This window comes from Schistocerca americana, chromosome 3 (genome assembly GCF_021461395.2).
Source record: "Schistocerca americana isolate TAMUIC-IGC-003095 chromosome 3, iqSchAmer2.1, whole genome shotgun sequence".
Taxonomy (NCBI): domain Eukaryota; kingdom Metazoa; phylum Arthropoda; class Insecta; order Orthoptera; family Acrididae; genus Schistocerca; species Schistocerca americana.
The window spans coordinates 950,113,537-950,131,936 of record NC_060121.1 but is presented as its reverse complement, the minus strand read 5'-3'; the positions used below and the strand labels follow the sequence as shown (position 1 = coordinate 950,131,936).

Sequence of the window (18,400 nt, the reverse complement as noted above, 5' to 3'; positions counted from 1 at the left end):
GCCGTGTCTGGCTGTGGATGCCGGGTAACGCATATATTGGGGCACCGGCGCGGACCCCGCTCACACGCGGTGACTGACTTCGCGCACGGAGATGTGGACGCAGCTGATGACGGGCGCGGCGTGGGCGGCGGTTTGGCTGGCGGGCGTGCTGTGGTGGTTGTGGGCGACTCGCGCTCGCACCTCGGCGCCGGGTCCAGCCACGCTGCCGTTGCTAGGCAACCTCATGCTCTTCCGCAAACTTCCTGTGCTCGTGCAACAGCTGAAGGACATGCACGCACAGTACGGAGACGTCTTCAGGTGAGTTACTTGTCTCATTGTACAACGAGGTGACAAAATTCATGGGATACCTCCAAATATCGTGTCAGACGACCTTCGTCCGGCGTAGTGCACCAACTCTACGCGGCATAAACCAACATATCGTCAAGTCCGCGGGTCAATTCTAGTGTCCGGTACCACCCGTCGGCTTTGACCAATAACGTAATGCGTGATGTTATTTTGTTTGTACCGCAGATTGCTGTCGATGAACATTAAATGATTTGTCTCGATTTCCTCGTTACGCGCATATATTTTAAATTCGATGTAGCTTCTTTCGTTTTCATCTCGTAATTTGTTTTCGACATCTTTTGTTAATGAAAGTAGTCGTGATTTGTAAGGTATTGATTTCTGACGCTGTTCGTTATGGATGAGTCAGTTGTTTTTACTGTGAAAATTCTGCTTCAGAAAATTAGTGACCGTAAATCAACTATAAAATTTTTGCAATCATTGGGCATAATTGCTGAATTTTGCAAGTACAGTGTCTGTGGAAATTATATGGTTTTGACGAAGGTTGCGTCATCACGAACTTCCCACGAATTCAAGTCGAGGTGCAGAAAAAGTAACATATGCAGATCCACACGCAGGGGGACGTGATTCGAAAGATCGAGGCTGAATTTAGAAGTAATTTTCATACTAACCTACTATTTTTGCTGTGAATATTCTTGCAAATCTGTCATGGACGAAGCAGGGGTTTCGTGTGGCACTGTAGTCGATTGGTTCTCGTTTTGTAGAGAAGTCTGCGGGGAATTTATAAAGTATAGGGGGTCATTGGGGCACGGGGGGGGGGGGGGGAGGCTTTATAGTTGAAGTAGATGAGTCACATTTTGGAAAGAGGAAGTACGAAAGGGGGCACGAGGTTGTTGGGCTTTGGGTTTTTGGAGTAGTAGTTTCTGGAGGAGATTGTGCTGATGTTGTACTTAGGGTTGTACCGAATCTGACAAAGGAAGTCTTCACTTCTTTAATAGAAGAATATGTGGAAGAAGGTTCTGTAGTCATGTCGGATGGGTTTGCTTCGTACAAGGGGTTGGGTGAAATGGGTTATCATCATTTGGTCGGAGATCACAACATTCAGTTTAAGGATTATAAGACGGGGGATGCACTAATACTATTGAGAGGTGCTGGGGGGGGGCTGTAAAATCTTTTATCGCGCGAGGAAAGAGACGGATTTCTGTGTTGCAAGGCCATTTAGATGAATACTGTTGTAGGAAGAGTATTCCTAAAGGTTATTGATTATTTCTTGCATTTATGAAAGCAGTCAGCAAAATGGAGAAGCCTCGTTTTGTTAGTTAGGTGTTGGTGGGTCTGATACTTTTTTCTTGTTTTAGGTTGCGTTTTTCTATGTTACTGCATCGTGCCAGTGTTACCTTTTTGGTTTCTCTGGAGGGAGGGTTTGTTGTCGTTTTAATATTTTCTGGTTAAAATGGTGTGCCGAGGGGTATTGCTGTGTCTTTGCCGGAGAGCTTATGTTATTGACTCATGGTTTCATTTTTTTCTTTTACTATTTTAAAATTTTGCGTCTGATTGAGGACGGGTGGTAGGGAAGAATTGATTTGGGTGGTACCTCATTCGTGCCGGTCAGTTTGAGTTTCTTATTTTTTTCATTAGTTATTCTGAATTTTGTCTCTTTCGTTACTGTTCGAACTTCTAACATTATTATTTCTTGTTATGTCCTTATTTAGTTCTTGTCAGCCTCGATCTTTGACTCCTTTGGAAGTTCATATGCAGTAAGTTTCGTTTTATGTAGCCACTTTTATGTTTTTCTTTTCGATGTTTCTGCTACTCTTCTCTTATTTTTACTGTCACTCCTGGTGTATCTATTTTACTGAGTGTTATATGGAGCTACTGTAGCTGGTGTGACTTTCGTGTAGTTATCGGTTGCAAGATTTGGTCATTTTTAAGTTTTATTTCTTTGCGTGTGCAGTAACGTGTGTAAAGATGTTTATTTTTTGAAAGTCTAGTTGTAATCTGTTGTTCGCTAACAAGATCATTTTTAAAGCACGTTTCTGATATAAGATTTTTGCGCAACAAACAAATATTGGAATCGGTAACTATAAATGACCTCCTACACAGGTTGGTTCGAACCAGACGGTTCATTATTTAGATCGTTTTAGCAGTACGTGTGGAAAATATAATATATGCACTCGTAATTACTCACATTTCTTATTTATTTCACTCATCTTCAACTCGTTTAAATGAAATTCGAGCGTAAATAATAGTCGCATTAAATGTATTTTACGGCATGCTACATTCGTTTAAGAGTATGATCCGTTCCATTCATAGAGTGTCCATTACAGCATCTTTGCCTTACGTATGACGTCATTGGTCAAATCCGACGGGTGGTATCGCACACTAGAATTTATCCAAGTCACCTGCAGAAATATGGAGCCATGCTGCCTCTACAACCGTCCACAATTGCGAAAGTGTTGTCGATGCAGGATTTTGTACACGAACTGACCTCACGATTACGTCAAATAAGTGTTCTATGGTATTCATGTCGGGCGATTCAATCAAATAATGAATTGTGGCCTGGTGACATAGGGCATTATCGTACACAAAAATTACATCGTCGTTCGGCTCATGAAGTCCATTAATGGCAGCATATGGTCTCCAAGTAGCAGAGTATAACGCATTTCCAGTCAATGATCGGTTCAGTTGGAGCAGAGGACACAGTCCATTCCCTGCAAACACAGCCCAAACCATTATGAAGTCGCCATCAGCTCGCATACTGCCTTGTTGACAAATTAGGACCATGTCTTCGGGGGTCTGCGCCAACTCGAACCCTACCATTAGTTCTCACCAATTAAAATCGGGGCTCGTCTTACTAGGCCACGGTATTAGTCATCTAGGGACCAACCGATATGCTCACGAGCCCAGGAGAGCCGCTGCAGGCCATGTCGTGCTGTTAGCAAAGGCACTCGCATCGGTCGTCTGTTGCCGTAGCCCATTAACGCTAAATTCGCAGCAATGTCCTAACGGATACGTTCGTCGTACGTCCCACATTGATTTCTGCGTTTATTTCACGCAGAGTTGCTTGCCTGTTACCACTGACGAATCTGTGCAAACGCTGCTGCTCTCGGTCGTTAAATGAAGGCTATCGGCCTCTGCGTTGTCCGTGATGAGAGGTAATGCCTGAAATTTGGTATTCTCTGCACACTCTTAACACTGTGTACCTCGGAATATTGAACTTCCTAATTTCCGAAACGGAATGTGGCATTCGCCCAACTACCACTCCGCATTCGGTTGATTCCCGTCGTACGGCAATAATCAAGTCACGAATCTTTTCACATGTGTCACCTGATTACAAACGGCAGGTCCTCCAATGAACTGCATTTTCATACCTTGTGTACGCGACGCTACCACCCTATGTATATGTGCATATCGCTATACCATTACCTTTGTCACCTCGGTGTATAGTACACATTTCCTAATTTATTGGTGCCTCAGAATATATCCTATCAACCGATCTCTTCTTTTAGTCAAGCTGTTCCATAAATTTCTATCTTCTTCAGTTCGATTCAGTAGCCGGCCGCTGTGGCTGAGCGGTTCTAGGTGCTTCAGTCCGGAAGTGCGCTGCTGCTGCTGCTGTCGCAGGTTCGAATCCTGCTCGGGCATGGACATGTGTGATGTCCTTAGGTTAATTAGGTTTGAGTAGTTCTAAGTCTAGGGGACTGATGACCTCAGATGTTAATTCCTATAGTGCTTGGAAATTTTTTTTCGATTCAGTACCTCTTCACTAGTCATTCGATCACGCCATCTAATCGTACACATTCTACTGTAGCAGCCGAATCGACGGGCAACAGTTGGAATCAATCAATAGATACAAATACATGGGTGTAATACTTTGTAAGGATATGAAATGGAATGATCACATAGGCTGAGTCGTAGTTAAGGCAGGTAGCAAATTTCGATTTATTGGTGGAATACTTGGAAAATACTATCAGTCTACAAAGATAATTGCTTACTTATGGCCGGCCGGAGTGGCTTAGCGGTTCTAGGCGCTACAATCAGGAACCGCGCGACCGCTGCGGTCGCAGTTTCGAATCCTGCCTCGGGCATGGATGTGTGTGACGTCCTTAGGTTAGTTAGGTTTAAGTAGTTCTAAGTTCTAGGGGACCGATGACCTCAGAAGTTAAGTCCCATAGTGCTCAGAGCCATTTGAGAGCTTACTTATGTTTGTTGCGACAAGGGTCAGAAACGTGATAATATCCTGAAAGTAATGAAAGGTTTCCTGCAACGAATGTTTTGTCCATTTTATTTTTATTTTCCGTGCTACGACATTTCGGCTTTGTAGCCATTCTCAAGTAAAATCTTTAGTCTGTTAACTTCATATGTTTTGGGTTAGTTATTTTCAGAGACAGTCCGTGCTTGTCCAGACCTTAGAACTGTAGCGATAATATTCGATACAGTATAAACAGCAGCACACAACTACGCTTTATATGTATATAAAACAAACGGTGCTCGAACTCTTACGGGAATCGGCGCTAAAGCCGCGAGTAATGAGTATGATGGGCAGGGGCACTATGACCATAATGCGGGACAATAAGTTGCGAATGTGGGTCTCACGGGAGGCGTGCCAGAAATAAGTCCCTGCAGTCGCACTATCGTCTGTGTCCTCGGTGACTCAGATGGATAGAGCGTCTGCCGTGTAAGCAGGAGATCCCAGGTTCGAGTCCCGGTCGGTGCACACATTTTCAACTGTCCATGTTGACTTATATCAACGACTGTGTCCTAAGGGTTTTCATTTCATCGTAATTTGCGCAATTTGCTATTATCAGGTAGCACTCAACTGTGTGCAACGGCACCTCGGCGCCATGAGGTGTGGCTGCGCACAGTGGTAAGCAAATAAATATTAAATATAAATAAAGAAGTCTCTGCAAGAAACGTATTTCTTCCAAAAAGCTTACAAATCGCTCGTGCGATCCATCTAGAACCGACTTTAAATGATAACTGTCAAAATACACTCCTGGAAATGGAAAAAAGAACACATTGACACCGGTGTGTCAGACCCACCATACTTGCTCCGGACACTGCGAGAGGGCTGTACAAGCAATGATCACACGCACGGCACAGCGGACACACCAGGAACCGCGGTGTTGGCCGTCGAATGGCGCTAGCTGCGCAGCATTTGTGCACCGCCGCCGTCAGTGTCAGCCAGTTTGCCGTGGCATACGGAGCTCCATCGCAGTCTTTAACACTGGTAGCATGCCGCGACAGCGTGGACGTGAATCGTATGTGCAGTTGACGGACTTTGAGCGAGGGCGTATAGTGGGCATGCGGGAGGCCGGGTGGACGTACCGCCGAATTGCTCAACACGTGGGGCGTGAGGTCTCCACAGTACATCGATGTTGTCGCCAGTGGTCGGCGGAAGGTGCACGTGCCCGTCGACCTGGGACCGGACCGCAGCGACGCACGGATGCACGCCAAGACCGTAGGATCCTACACAGTGCCGTAGGGGACCGCACCGCCACTTCCCAGCAAATTAGGGACACTGTTGCTCCTGGGGTATCGGCGAGGACCATTCGCAACCGTCTCCATGAAGCTGGGCTACGGTCCCGCACACCGTTAGGCCGTCACCCGCTCACGCCCCAACATCGTGCAGCCCGCCTCCAGTGGTCTCGCGACAGGCGTGAATGGAGGGACGAATGGAGACGTGTCGTCTTCAGCGATGAGAGTCGCTTCTGCCTTGGTGCCAATGATGGTCGTATGCGTGTTTGGCGCCGTGCAGGTGAGCGCCACAATCAGGACTGCATACGACCGAGGCACACAGGGCCAACACCCGGCATCATGGTGTGGGGAGCGATCTCCTACACTGGCCGTACACCACTGGTGATCGTCGAGGGGACACTGAATAGTGCACGGTACATCCAAACCGTCATCGAACCCATCGTTCTACCATTCCTAGACCGGCAAGGGAACTTGCTGTTCCAACAGGACAATGCACGTCCGCATGTATCCCGTGCCACCCAACGTGCTCTAGAAGGTGTAAGTCAACTACCCTGGCCAGCAAGATCTCCGGATCTGTCCCCCATTGAGCATGTTTGGGACTGGATGAAGCGTCGTCTCACGCGATCTGCACGTCCAGCACGAACGCTGGTCCAACTGAGGCGCCAGGTGGAAATGGCATGGCAAGCCGTTCCACAGGACTACATCCAGAATCTCTACGATCGTCTCCATGGGAGAATAGCAGCCTGCATTGCTGCGAAAGGTGGATATACACTGTACTAGTGCCGACATTGTGCATGCTCTGTTGCCTGTGTCTATGTGCCTGTGGTTCTGTCAGTGTGATCATGTCATGTATCTGACCCCAGGAATGTGTCAATAAAGTTTCCCCTTCCTGGGACAATGAATTCACGGTGTTCTTATTTCAATTTCCAGGAGTGTATACTAAGACTCCTTACGTACCGGTCTCGCAGGATCTTGAGGGAGATTTGATTAATTACAGAGCGCACAGGGGCTTTTAAACAGTCATTTTCCCGCGCTCCATACGTGAATGGAATGAGAAGCAGCCCTAACAGGTACAATGGGAGGTACTCTACACAATGATTTGCGGAGTATGGATGCAGATGTAGATATAGATTTCAAAACCTTCTTTTCCTTTCTTGTCTGAACTGTATATCCTTCACGTTTCACTTCTATACGGGACTGCACTACAGGCAAATCTATATCTACATGATCAGTCTGCAATTCACTCCTAAGTGTTTGGCAGAGGGATCGTGGAACTACTCTCAGGCTGTTTCCCTATCGCCTCGCCGGCCGGAGTGGCCGTGCGGTTCTAGGCGCCACAGTCTGGAGCCGAGCGACCGCTGCGGTCGCAGGTTCGAAACCTGCCTTGGGCATGGAAGTGTGTGATGTCCTTAGGTTAGTTAGGTTTAATTAGTTCTAAGTACTAGGCGGCTGATGACTTCAGAAGTTAAGTCGCATAGTGCCCAGAGCCATTTGAACCTATCGCCTCATCCTCAGTCAGAGCGTGGAGAAAGTGAAGACTTAAATCTTTCCCTACAAACTCTGATTTCGCTTTTATGGTGGCGATCTTTTCTCCCGGTGTAGGTGGAAATATTTTCGCACTCGTAAGATTTCACCACAACTAGAGAAACCTTTGTTTCAATTTGAAATTGTTTGATGCCCGCCGCCAGTAGATCAGAAGAGTACGGACTAGCGAAGTATAGGCAATCTCTTAAGAATTTGTTGCATGTCGTAAGTGTTCTGCCAATGAAACGCAGTCTCTGCTTCGCTTTCCACGCAACGCTTTCTGGTGTTGGTTCAGTTTAAATTATTCGTAATTGTAATTCCTAGGTATTTAGTTGAATCAACAGCTTCTCAATTTGTGTGATCTATTGTAAACGAAATTTAACGGTTGTTTTTAGTACTCAGGGGGAGGACCTTACACTTTTTAAGCTCAACTGCCTCTTTTCGCACAGTATAAACAGCTTGTCTACATCATTTTGCAATTAGTCTTGACCTTCTGATGAGGGCTGTTTATATCTTCAAAGTCGTTTATGATGTACAGATCGGGAACAGCTGAGGGCCTACAACGCTTCCTCATGGAACCTCAGATATCACTTCTGTTTCTCTCCATTATTCCCGGTCAGTTATTACGAACTGTGAAGTTTGATAGGAAATCACGAATAGAGTCGCGCAACTGCGATGATATTCGATAGTCGCGCAATTTGTTTAGGCGCCGCTTGGGAGGAACGCTATCAAAAATAGAACTATCGAATCGGTTTGAGGTCCCCTATCAATATGACTGATTACTTCGTGTGAAGAGTCAATTGTGTTTCTCAAAAATATTTCCTGAGACCCTGATGGCCGACGGATTTCATAACGTAAAGACATAATGTTCCAAAATTACTGCAAATAGATATCAGTGAATGGGTCTTTGATTCAGCGGATTAGTCTATTTCTTTTCTTGTGTAATTCTGGGACCGGTGCAACTTTCCAGTCTCTAGGAACAGATCTTTCGTCTAGCGAGCGGCTAAGCAGTATCTAGTCACATTAAGGCGACATTGTATGTCCTATGACGCCAATGTTAAATTATTGAACTTTGTTACTCACTATCTTGGAAACTTTTAAGACACCAACTTACAATTTTACTTAATTATTGAATGCACCTTTCTAGATACAGTGAACTAGAATTATTATTAAAATTGTCGAACCTTAAGTCTTTCATAGTTCCCACCATTAAAAGTTACTACAGCATCAGACACTGCTAACTTTAGAGTCATAACACCAACAAATACATTTTTAGGCTTGCGGCACCACACAACGTTATTGAAGGACTCATTCACATTCTGGGTCTTCCCATGTAAACACTTCTTTAGTAGCTCAGGATTTGCCAAATCTCTGTAAATAGGTTTGATTGCCTCCATTACTGCCAAAGGAAGAGAATGTTTGTGTGCATTCATGCAGGGTGCCAGAAAATTCAGCTTGCTTATATTTACACCAAGTGTTTGTTGGAGGTGGACACAGAGCATGACATGGCTTCCTTCACCACTATCACACGTGTTTTCAAGTACTTCAGAAGAAAATACAGGTCTCACATATCTGTTACCCGCAAATCTGCGTTTCTTGAAGTTACTTTTACGCTAGGTCATTTTATTTACGTATAAAAAGCAATAGACGTTAGCTTACTACAGAAATAGCCGATAATCACACTACTTTCATCGAAAACTAGTATCAGAAACAAGACTCATTTGTTTATTCGTAATGCCAACTTATGAGACGTAGCAGTAGGCACAAAACAAAACAATTCACAGCCTTGTAGACTGTGTAGATCCCACGATATTACTGCTCAACTGTGGCAATATATGCATAACCGCGAAATTTTACAGTCACACGTCAACATTCAAAATATTATTTGAAGGTCTCACAATTGTCTGATTTTATTTGTATTATATACCAAAATGCTCAGGAAAGCTCAAAGTACATTATGGAGTAAAAAACTGAAAATGGCAAATTTCAACGAATTTCACGTACAATGTCCCCTTAACGTGGTCACCTGTCAAAAGCCTGCGTAACCACCTTTTGCAGTACGGACTGTTGCGAGACGTGCAGGAAGAGTGGATGAGGATCTGGAACGTACTGCCATGGATGCTGATTCCAAGCACGTAGCCAGCTGTGCTACGTTTCTCGATTGACGATCCGTGGTGCGAACAGCCTGATCGATTTGGTCGGGGTGTTTGGTGGCCGGAGGAGTACAGTAAATTTATTCTGGTGCTCTTCGAACAACGCAAATACACTGTGAGCTGTGCGACGCGTTACATTGTCGTACTGGTAGATGCCGTCGCCCCGAGGGAAAACAAACAGCACGTAGGGGTGAAAATAGTTCCAAAGGATATATGCATACTTGCGTTGATCATTGAGCCTTCCAGAATGACGAGGTCACCCAGGGGATGACGCGAAAACGTTCCCCGCACCATTACGCTGCCTGGATCCTTCCGACTATTGTTACAGGGTGTTTGCTTTCGGGGTTGCACGCCGTACGCGCATAAAGCGTGATTCGTCTAAAAAGGCGACCTGTCTCCACTCAGTGGACGTCTGGATGCATTATAGGCGTGGGAACTCCAGCCTCCGTCGACGAGTTAGCATGGGTGCACTAGGTGGGGGTCTGCTGAAGGGGCCCATACAAGGCAATGTTCGCTGAACGGTCATTGAGAAGACACTGTTGGTAGCCCCTTGGTTCATCTGGATCATCAGTTGCTCAACATGACACATCTATTCGCCGCACGTATGTCCATAGTGGCGGTTCACCCCTGTCATCTATGGTCCATGGTGCATCACAGTTACCTTCGCGCTCGTATTAGATAGCACCATTTTGCCACGCGTGGTATACTTCAGACACAGCGGCTTGCGAGCAGATTACAAACTTAGCCGTTTCGGAAATTCTTCCACCCTTGGAACGAAAGCCAAAGCTCTGTTTTCCACCCACCCCCCCCCCCCCCCCTCCTCCAACATGCTTTATATAGCCTCCACTGCTAGTGCTGCCACCGGCAGTCTGTGGGTGGTTATTGCCTGTTGACGTCGAACATAGGCGATGATCACATTAAAGTGACTGGAACGCGTATATGATTGATAAAAACTGAGTTATTTCATCAGCATACTCCGAAAGGAACCTAACTGGTATAGAATATGGGCCTGCAGACTTTCGTTTATCAAGTGGCTTAAGTTGTTGCGGTACGCAGAGGAATATCTACTTCTAGATTACTCATGTTGGCAGCTGTTCTTGATTCCAATTCTGAAATATTCACCGAATCTTCTCTGGTGAAGGAGTTTCCCAAAACCATGTTTAGTTACTCCATGTTAGTGGCGCCGTTGTTGTTGGTAACATTACCATTGCTATCACGCAGTGAACATGTTGCCTTGGCGTCGGTAAACTTTGCATACGATCGGAACCTCTTCGAATTTTCTGCCGTATTTCGAGACTGTTTTGTTGTGAAAACTATTAAAAGCAACTCGCACTAAATTCCGTGGTATGTTTAGAGCATCTTTGAATTTTGCCTAATTTGGAGATCATGTGTTCTTTTAAAAATGGCCTCTTTTTCGTTGTTTCGGCAACAATGTCCTGAACTGTGTTGTGTACCATGGGAACCTATTCCACGTTCTATTATTTTACTTAGTAAAGAACTACAAATTTCTGTAAACACATCTTCAGAAAATACTTCCAAGAACATAAATGTATAATCGATGTTAACAAAATTTTCAGAAACGAGTTTATTGCTATTGCCAGTCTGCATTTTATATCCTCTACTTTGGCTATCGTCAGTTATTTTATTGCTCAAAAAACTCATCTACTACTTTCAGTGTATCATTTCTGAATCTGATTCCCTCAGCATCTCCTAATTTGACTTGATTACTTTCTGTTACCCTTCTTTTACTTTTCTTGATGTTCGACTTAACCTCTTCTCAAGAAGCTAAGCATCCTATTCGACTGATCTTTCAGCCGCGCGGTATTAGGCGCTGCAGTCACGGACTGTGCGGCTGTTCCCGGCGGAGGTTCGAGTCCTCCCTCGGGCATGGGTGTGTGCGTTTGTCCTTAGGATAATTTGGGTTAAGTAGTGTGTAAGCTTAGGGACTGATGACCTTAGCAGTTAAGTCCCTTAAGATTTCACACATATTTGAACATTTTTCGACTGATCTTTAAGTCCTTTATCTGACTTAATTTACTATGCAATCAGGTAACCTCAAAGTTTTTGTTTTAAACCCGTACTCCCAATAGATTCTTATCATTAACAATGATTTGTAATATGATCTTGGAATATATATACATAGTAAAAAAAATATTTCGCCCATTAAGCACTGTTTGTCAAGGACTGTCATAATTATTTCTTCATGAAGGATAATATCATGAACTCTTCAACTGATAATTCACAATTTTGTATTGATAACACACAATTTCTGCGGTAGTCACTTATTTATTGCACCACTATGCATTTCGAAGGTCCATACCATCTTCGGGGGAAGAATTGTGTAGTTACATTCTTGGATTAGTGCAGAGACTAGAAGCCTTTCTCACAGTAGCGGGCAAAGTACAAAACAGATTGTATTTCGTTCTTTGCTGGTGATAATTTTTATTTCAGAAGCAGAACTGCTAAAGCAATCAACATGAATTAGGCAAGAACAAAACGATGATCCGTACTGCTGTTCGTTGAATTCTCTCTTCACTGTACATGAAGTGTTACACTGTAACATTACACAGGGATGTTACACATGTTATATGACGCTACATTTACATTAAGTACAAAGAGCCATCTTTGTTATCCAAAAAATCATTCAAGAAATATAGATACATGCCATATAAGTAAAATTATAGTAGGTTGGTGCACAAGTTCGGAGCGTTTTTGTTTTTCATGTTGGTATTCCAGTTGCTTTGGGTATATTTATGATTGTCATTTTTTGTGTTCACTATTGGTATTTGAGTTTACATATTGTCATTTTGTCATTAGAACATAGTGAGTCGAGCTGTGGACGCTAGAAAATAGTGACAAGTGGAGAAGTCGGAACATTTCCGACTTGTTCTTCTGTTTGAGTTCAATAGAGGAGTAACAGCATCGCTTACGTCTACGTGATTACTCTGCTATTTACAATAAAGTGCCTGGCAGCGGGTTCAATGAACCACCTTCAAGCTGTCTCTATCATTCCACTCTCGAAAAGCGCGCGGGAAAAGCGAGCACTTAAATTTTTCTGTTCGAGCCCTGATTTGTCTTATTTTATGGTGACAATCATTAGAACTATGTACGAGGGTAATCCCAAAAGTAAGGTCTCCCATTTTTTATAAGTACATAGACCTGTTTATTTCTACAATGCTTTACATCAGTTTACAGCTTGAACATTTAGCTATTTTTCGACAAAATCACCATTCCTGTTGATGTATTCTTGTAGACGCTGTGGCAGTTATTGTATGCCCATGTCATACCAGCTCGGCGCCATGCTGTTCAGAAAGTTATGAACCTCTTCTTTCACCTCGTCGTCGGAGCTGAATCGCTTTCCGGCCAAATGTTCTTTTAACCTAGGGAACACGTGATAGTCACTGGGCCCCAAGTCAGGAGTATAGGGTGGGTGGGTCATCATGTTCCACTGAAACTGTTGCAGGAGAGCAACGGTTTGCCGAGCGTTATCATAGAGAATGTGTACGCCCCTGCTCAAAATTCCTCTTCTCCGGTTCTGAATTGCCCGTTTGAGTTTTTCCAGCATCACACAGTACCTGTCGGCATTAATTGTGGTTCCAGCGATTCAGCTCCTAGGACGAGGTGAAAGAAGAGGTTCATAACTTTCTGAACAGCATTGCGGCGAGCTGGTATGACATGGGCATACAATAACTGCCACAGCGTCTACAAGAATACATCAACAGGAATGGTGATTATGTCGAAAAATAGCTAAATGTTCAAGCTCTAAACTGATGTAAAGCATTGTAGAAATAAACAGGTCTATGTACTTATAAAAAAGAGGAGACCTTACTTTTGGGACTACCCTCGTAGGTGGGTGCCAACAGAATGTTTTCCCAATCGGAGGAGAAAACTGGTGATTGAAATTTCATGAGAAGATCCCGTGGCAACGAAAAACGCCTTTGTTTTAATGATTGCCACTCCAATTCTCGTATCGCCTCTGTGGCACTATCTCTCCCCTATTTCGCGATAATACAAAACGAACAGCACTTCTTTGAACTTATTCGATTTCATCAGAGGCAGCCAGAAACATTTGCGCCGTGTGTGGGGATAATGTCACTGTACAGAGCACGGCAAGATAATTGTTTTCTAGTTTTAGGAAGGGTCGTTTTGACATTAGTGACTCTTCATGTTAAGGAAGACCTTCGGAATTTGATGAGGATCTTTTAAATGCATTAATCTACAATGATGCATGTCAGTGTACTTGAGAACTGGCAAATGCGATGAATTGTCATCATTACGCCATCATGCGATATTCGCAAGCAAAGAGGAAGGTTCAAAAATCTGGTTTACGGGTGTCGCATACTCTAAGCTAAAATAATAAAACATTAACTGGTGGCCACATGTTCGTCTCTGCTTGCACGACATCAATTGGCTCGTGGACGACACCGACTATTCCTATCCTGCACCGTTACTAGTGACGAGAAATAGTGTCTTTAAGCTAACATAAGGAAAAGGGAAAAGAAAGGACTGTTTGAGCCCAAGCGAAGCAGCAACTTCCCTTACAGACCTGCGTGCTTCCACAAAAGACAATGTTTTGCATCTGGTGGAGCAACGACGGTGTGGTGTACTACGAATTGCTTTTCCGAGGTATGACCGTCACTGCTAATATTTACAATCGATAACTGAGATGTCTTGCAGACGCACTCCAAGAACAATGACCATGAAGACTGCGTGAAGTGGTGCTACTCCACAATATCGTCCGCCCGCATTCTGCTAGACTGACAAGAAAAGCTGGACAGGTCTTTGGATGGGAAGTCTTTCCGCACCCACATTATTCAATGATGTTGCGCCCTCAGATTTCCACATTTCCCGCTCTCTATCGAACAACCTTGAAGGAGCTTCCTTTCCGGATGAAAATGCGCTCCAAACATGGCCCTATGAATTCTTTGCCTCAAAACCATGTGATTTCTATAGTCGCGGAATCGAAAAATTATCCCATTGTTGGCAGACTTGTGAATACTGAAGGAGAATTCTAGAGTATTCTTGATGACTAAAGTCTATGTTATGTGGCACTACTGTGTTTATTAATCTAATAGAAAAACGCTAAGAACCTATGCACCAACCTAATACACTGAAGCGCCATAGAAACTGGTATAGGCATGCGTATTTAAATACAGAGATATATAAACAGGTAGAATAAGCTATAACACTGCAACATTATGAACTGATCACAAGTCAAGTCTCTCTCAACTAAATACTTTTCTATTTAGAATGAATGTTAAATGGAATTCACTAACAGGTTACTTCTCAATGTCTTTTGAATAAAGAAATTATTGTTTTCATAAATAGTTGTCTTTCTGTTAATTATTATTTATCATGAGCATAAAGGATAACCTGTGGATCCTATTACACTATTAATAGGCACTTTCAATACACAAAAGAAACAAGTGTTTAGCAAGCATGAGAATATACCTTTCCACAATTGCAGATTTCTACTTTTACTACAGTGAGACACAAAATTAACATATTTGTAAGATACTGACTCACCTTTTGCGATTTACAACAGGCAGCAATGTGATCATTTACTAAGCAAAACTTTATAAGCCTCAGTCTTAAGAACTTTTAATTTTAAAGTTGGCAACAACATATTAATAAGTAGTTTTAATAGGAAAATTATTTTCAGTAAGCATCATTTACTTTAACTCACTCTCTTGCCACATTAACTTTAACTTTCTTTTTACTATGTTGAAGAGACATTAATTAGTTAAAACACTAGGCTTTAATGTTCTTTCAAGGAGGACACTCGGTAATCACTTTAGTTCAAACGGAGAGGAACCTAAGAGGTGTTATGATAAGGAAAAAAATCGAGGTAGGTACATAAATTCAATTATAAATTACCTTATATTTGAGTACACTAACACATCCAATAAGCTGATCCTTCACTGTACATTACTATAGTGTTCCATGACAGTGACTGTGCAATGTGGTGGCGATTGCATGTTGGTAGGTGGATTTGCAGGTAGAATTGCTGGACTCTGTCATTTCTTGATGGCGATGATAGATACTAATTTCAGAATAATTCCAGCTCTTTATCCATCCATCAGAGGCATTGGAAAGCGTCAGGAAAACCTCTCTTGGCACCAGCACAATGTACAACTTTTACATGAGCAGTTGAAAGTTTGGTAGCTCGTCCCCGACTGACTCTCAATTCCACCTTTTCTACCTAGGCCAACCACACTTTGCGCGCGCTACACAGTTCCGTTCCCGAGGGAAACCACAACACCTTTTACATGCATAATAACTAAGAACCCTAAGTGAAGGCAATTACATAACAGCAAACAAACATTTTAAATAAAAACAGAACATTTGCATATATTGACATTTCTACAAAAAATTATTTAAATAAAATTATTTAATTTTAAAGATAACCAAAGAGATTATATGACAAAGACAAAACATATCATTACAGAGATTATACTTCATTACAGTATCGAATTAATCGTACACTAATTACAGACGTTCAACGATGAGACGTTGAACAAAATAGAAAGCCAAATGAATCAACAAAAGCTATGTAGTGTCTAAGCTATGGTGTTACAAAGCACTGTGATCGGCAACGCCTATATGAGAGAACAACTTTCTGGCGCAGCTCCTAGATCGGTTACTGCTGTTACAATGGCTGTTTATCAAGATTTAAGTGAGTTTCAATGTTGTGTTATAGTTATAGTCAACGCACGAGTGATGGGACACAGCATCTCCGAGATTGTGATGAAGTGGGATTTTCCCGTAAGGCCATTTCACGAGTGTACCGTGAATATTAAGAATCCGGTAAAACATCAAATCTCCGACATCGCTGAGACCGAAAAAAAGATCCTGCGAGAACGGGACCAACGACGACTGAAGAGAATCGTTCAACGTGACATAAGTGCAACCCTTCCGTAAATTGCTGCAGATTTCAATGCTAGGGCATCAACAAGTGTCAGCATGCGAACCATTCAACAAAATATCATCGATATCGTCTTTCGGAGCATAGGGACCACTCGTGTACACTTCACAGTACCGAGTGCATGATGGGAACTTATCTAGTGAAACAGAAGTTATATCTGGTGTTCCTCAAGGATGTGTAAGAGTCCGTTTGCTCTACTCAGTCTATATAAAAGCTTTAGGAGACTATCTGAGCAACCCTCTTAAATTTTTTACAACTGATATCTACATTTACCGTCCAGTGCAGACAATGAATTCCTAAATGATTTAGATACAATATTGAATCTGTCTCTGGTCAGGGAAGCCTGTGAACATAAAATTATCAAAGCATAGATGGAAACTTGTAAACTTGCTACGAAAGTGTCGCCATCATTAATGGTACATTACCAGCTAAATGTAGAAGCTACAGCTCTATAGTTTAAAACAGTGCTGGCCAAGATTTCGGCTCACGGCCCTGCCCTGGCACAATTCCATAGCGCTCAGCCTCGCTGCACGTTTCCACCACCACCACGCTATGCCGTCTGAACGCTTGGATGGGTTAGAGGGGGAAGCTGGGAACACGCTGCATTTAAATGGCAACGCTATCGCACTGTTTGTGACCTGGTTTTGTATTTGTCATTTCTCGACAACATAATTCACAAACAAAACAAATTTTGAGTATTTGATTATTTTGACACACTGAAAACGTGATATCGTATTTATCTGGTACAAATTTTCGGATTACGGACAAACGCTGACAATTTCACAGATATTCGCACTCAAGTTACCATTTAATCGTGATTATGTAGTCGCATAACCGAACAAAAATCCTTCATACAAAGAAATCGAGCGAAATATTGCAACACTTTTGCAGCCTCATTATGGATATGTGGAAAAACTGCTGAGGAAAGCTATTTAGAGGTTCTGGACAGTTTCGACGTAAAATAATTTGCCATTAAAATGGGAATTACCTTACATGTCAATCAGTTACATCAGCACATCCACAGGGACACTTTCGACTAGAAAGGTAAACGCTCTCGCAAACAGCTCGAAAAACAAATATGAGATTGAAAGTGACCTCAAACCCTTTAGGAAACTATCCTTGAAGCTCATTCAAGGAAACACACAATTTTTCAAACCTGGCGTTTCTTTAACTGCAGCGAGCTTAGGGAATTCGACTGTGTTTGTCAGAATGTGTCCCTTCTATAACGGTATTTTCTTTTCAAACGCATCCCCATCAAACCAAAAAGTAGTTCTCTCTTATCGTACATGTCTTGCTGTGGGCACTGTGCAGTCGAGTCCACTTAATATGCGACGAGTGCAATAAGTTGTGGATGTTCTAATTTTCGTTCCTGCATTCCTTTCTTTTCTTCATAAATTCAACAATAGCGAGTTTTAATTCGAAAAGCCCTTCCAAGCATACCCCTTTACTTAACCAACCTACTTTGCAGTAATAAAGTCTCCACACTCTTCACTCATTTGCACCTAAAACTGTTGCAACTGACAGTGCAGTAACGTGTGCCACTTCAAAAATTTTGCTATTTACAGCATCAGCTTCCCCACGCGTTGCATGCCTACAGATTTAGCAGAAACATCTTCCTGATGCACCGAACAATGAATCCCGTCGGTCGACCAAATGGCTCTGAGCTCTATGGGACTCAATATCTGAGGTCATCAGTCCCCTAGAACTACTTAAACCTAACTAACCTAAGAACATCACACACATCCATGCCCGAGGCAGGATTCGAACCTGCGAGCGTAGCGGTCGCGCGGTTCCAGACTGTAGCGCCTAGGTCCGCTGGGCCACAGCGGCCGGCTGTCGGTCGATCGCTGTAATTTTTTTCTTTTCCATTGTTAACTAAATCTTTAAATTCTTTTTGTGTGGTATTGTAATATCGTTTCATAGCAAATTTGCAGTTCCCATTACTTATGAGACAGCTAATAGGTACTGAGAACTCTCATCCCTCTCTTCTGTCAGTCCCATTCATTTTAAAGGCTTCATAGATCGTTAGACTGCCTCT

General features: G+C 43.0%; 1 protein-coding gene across 1 annotated transcript in view; it reads left to right on the top strand.

Moving 5' to 3' along the window:
* The first annotated feature begins 223 nt into the window (after window positions 1-223).
* The window catches only part of LOC124606572 (cytochrome P450 4g15-like), a 73,092-nt gene continuing 54,915 nt past the window's right edge, over window positions 224-18,400 (top strand). Inside the window, exon 1 of the mRNA XM_047138557.1 lies at window positions 224-297. Coding sequence (XP_046994513.1) covers window positions 224-297 — 74 coding nt within the window. The remainder of the gene's footprint in view (window positions 298-18,400) is intronic.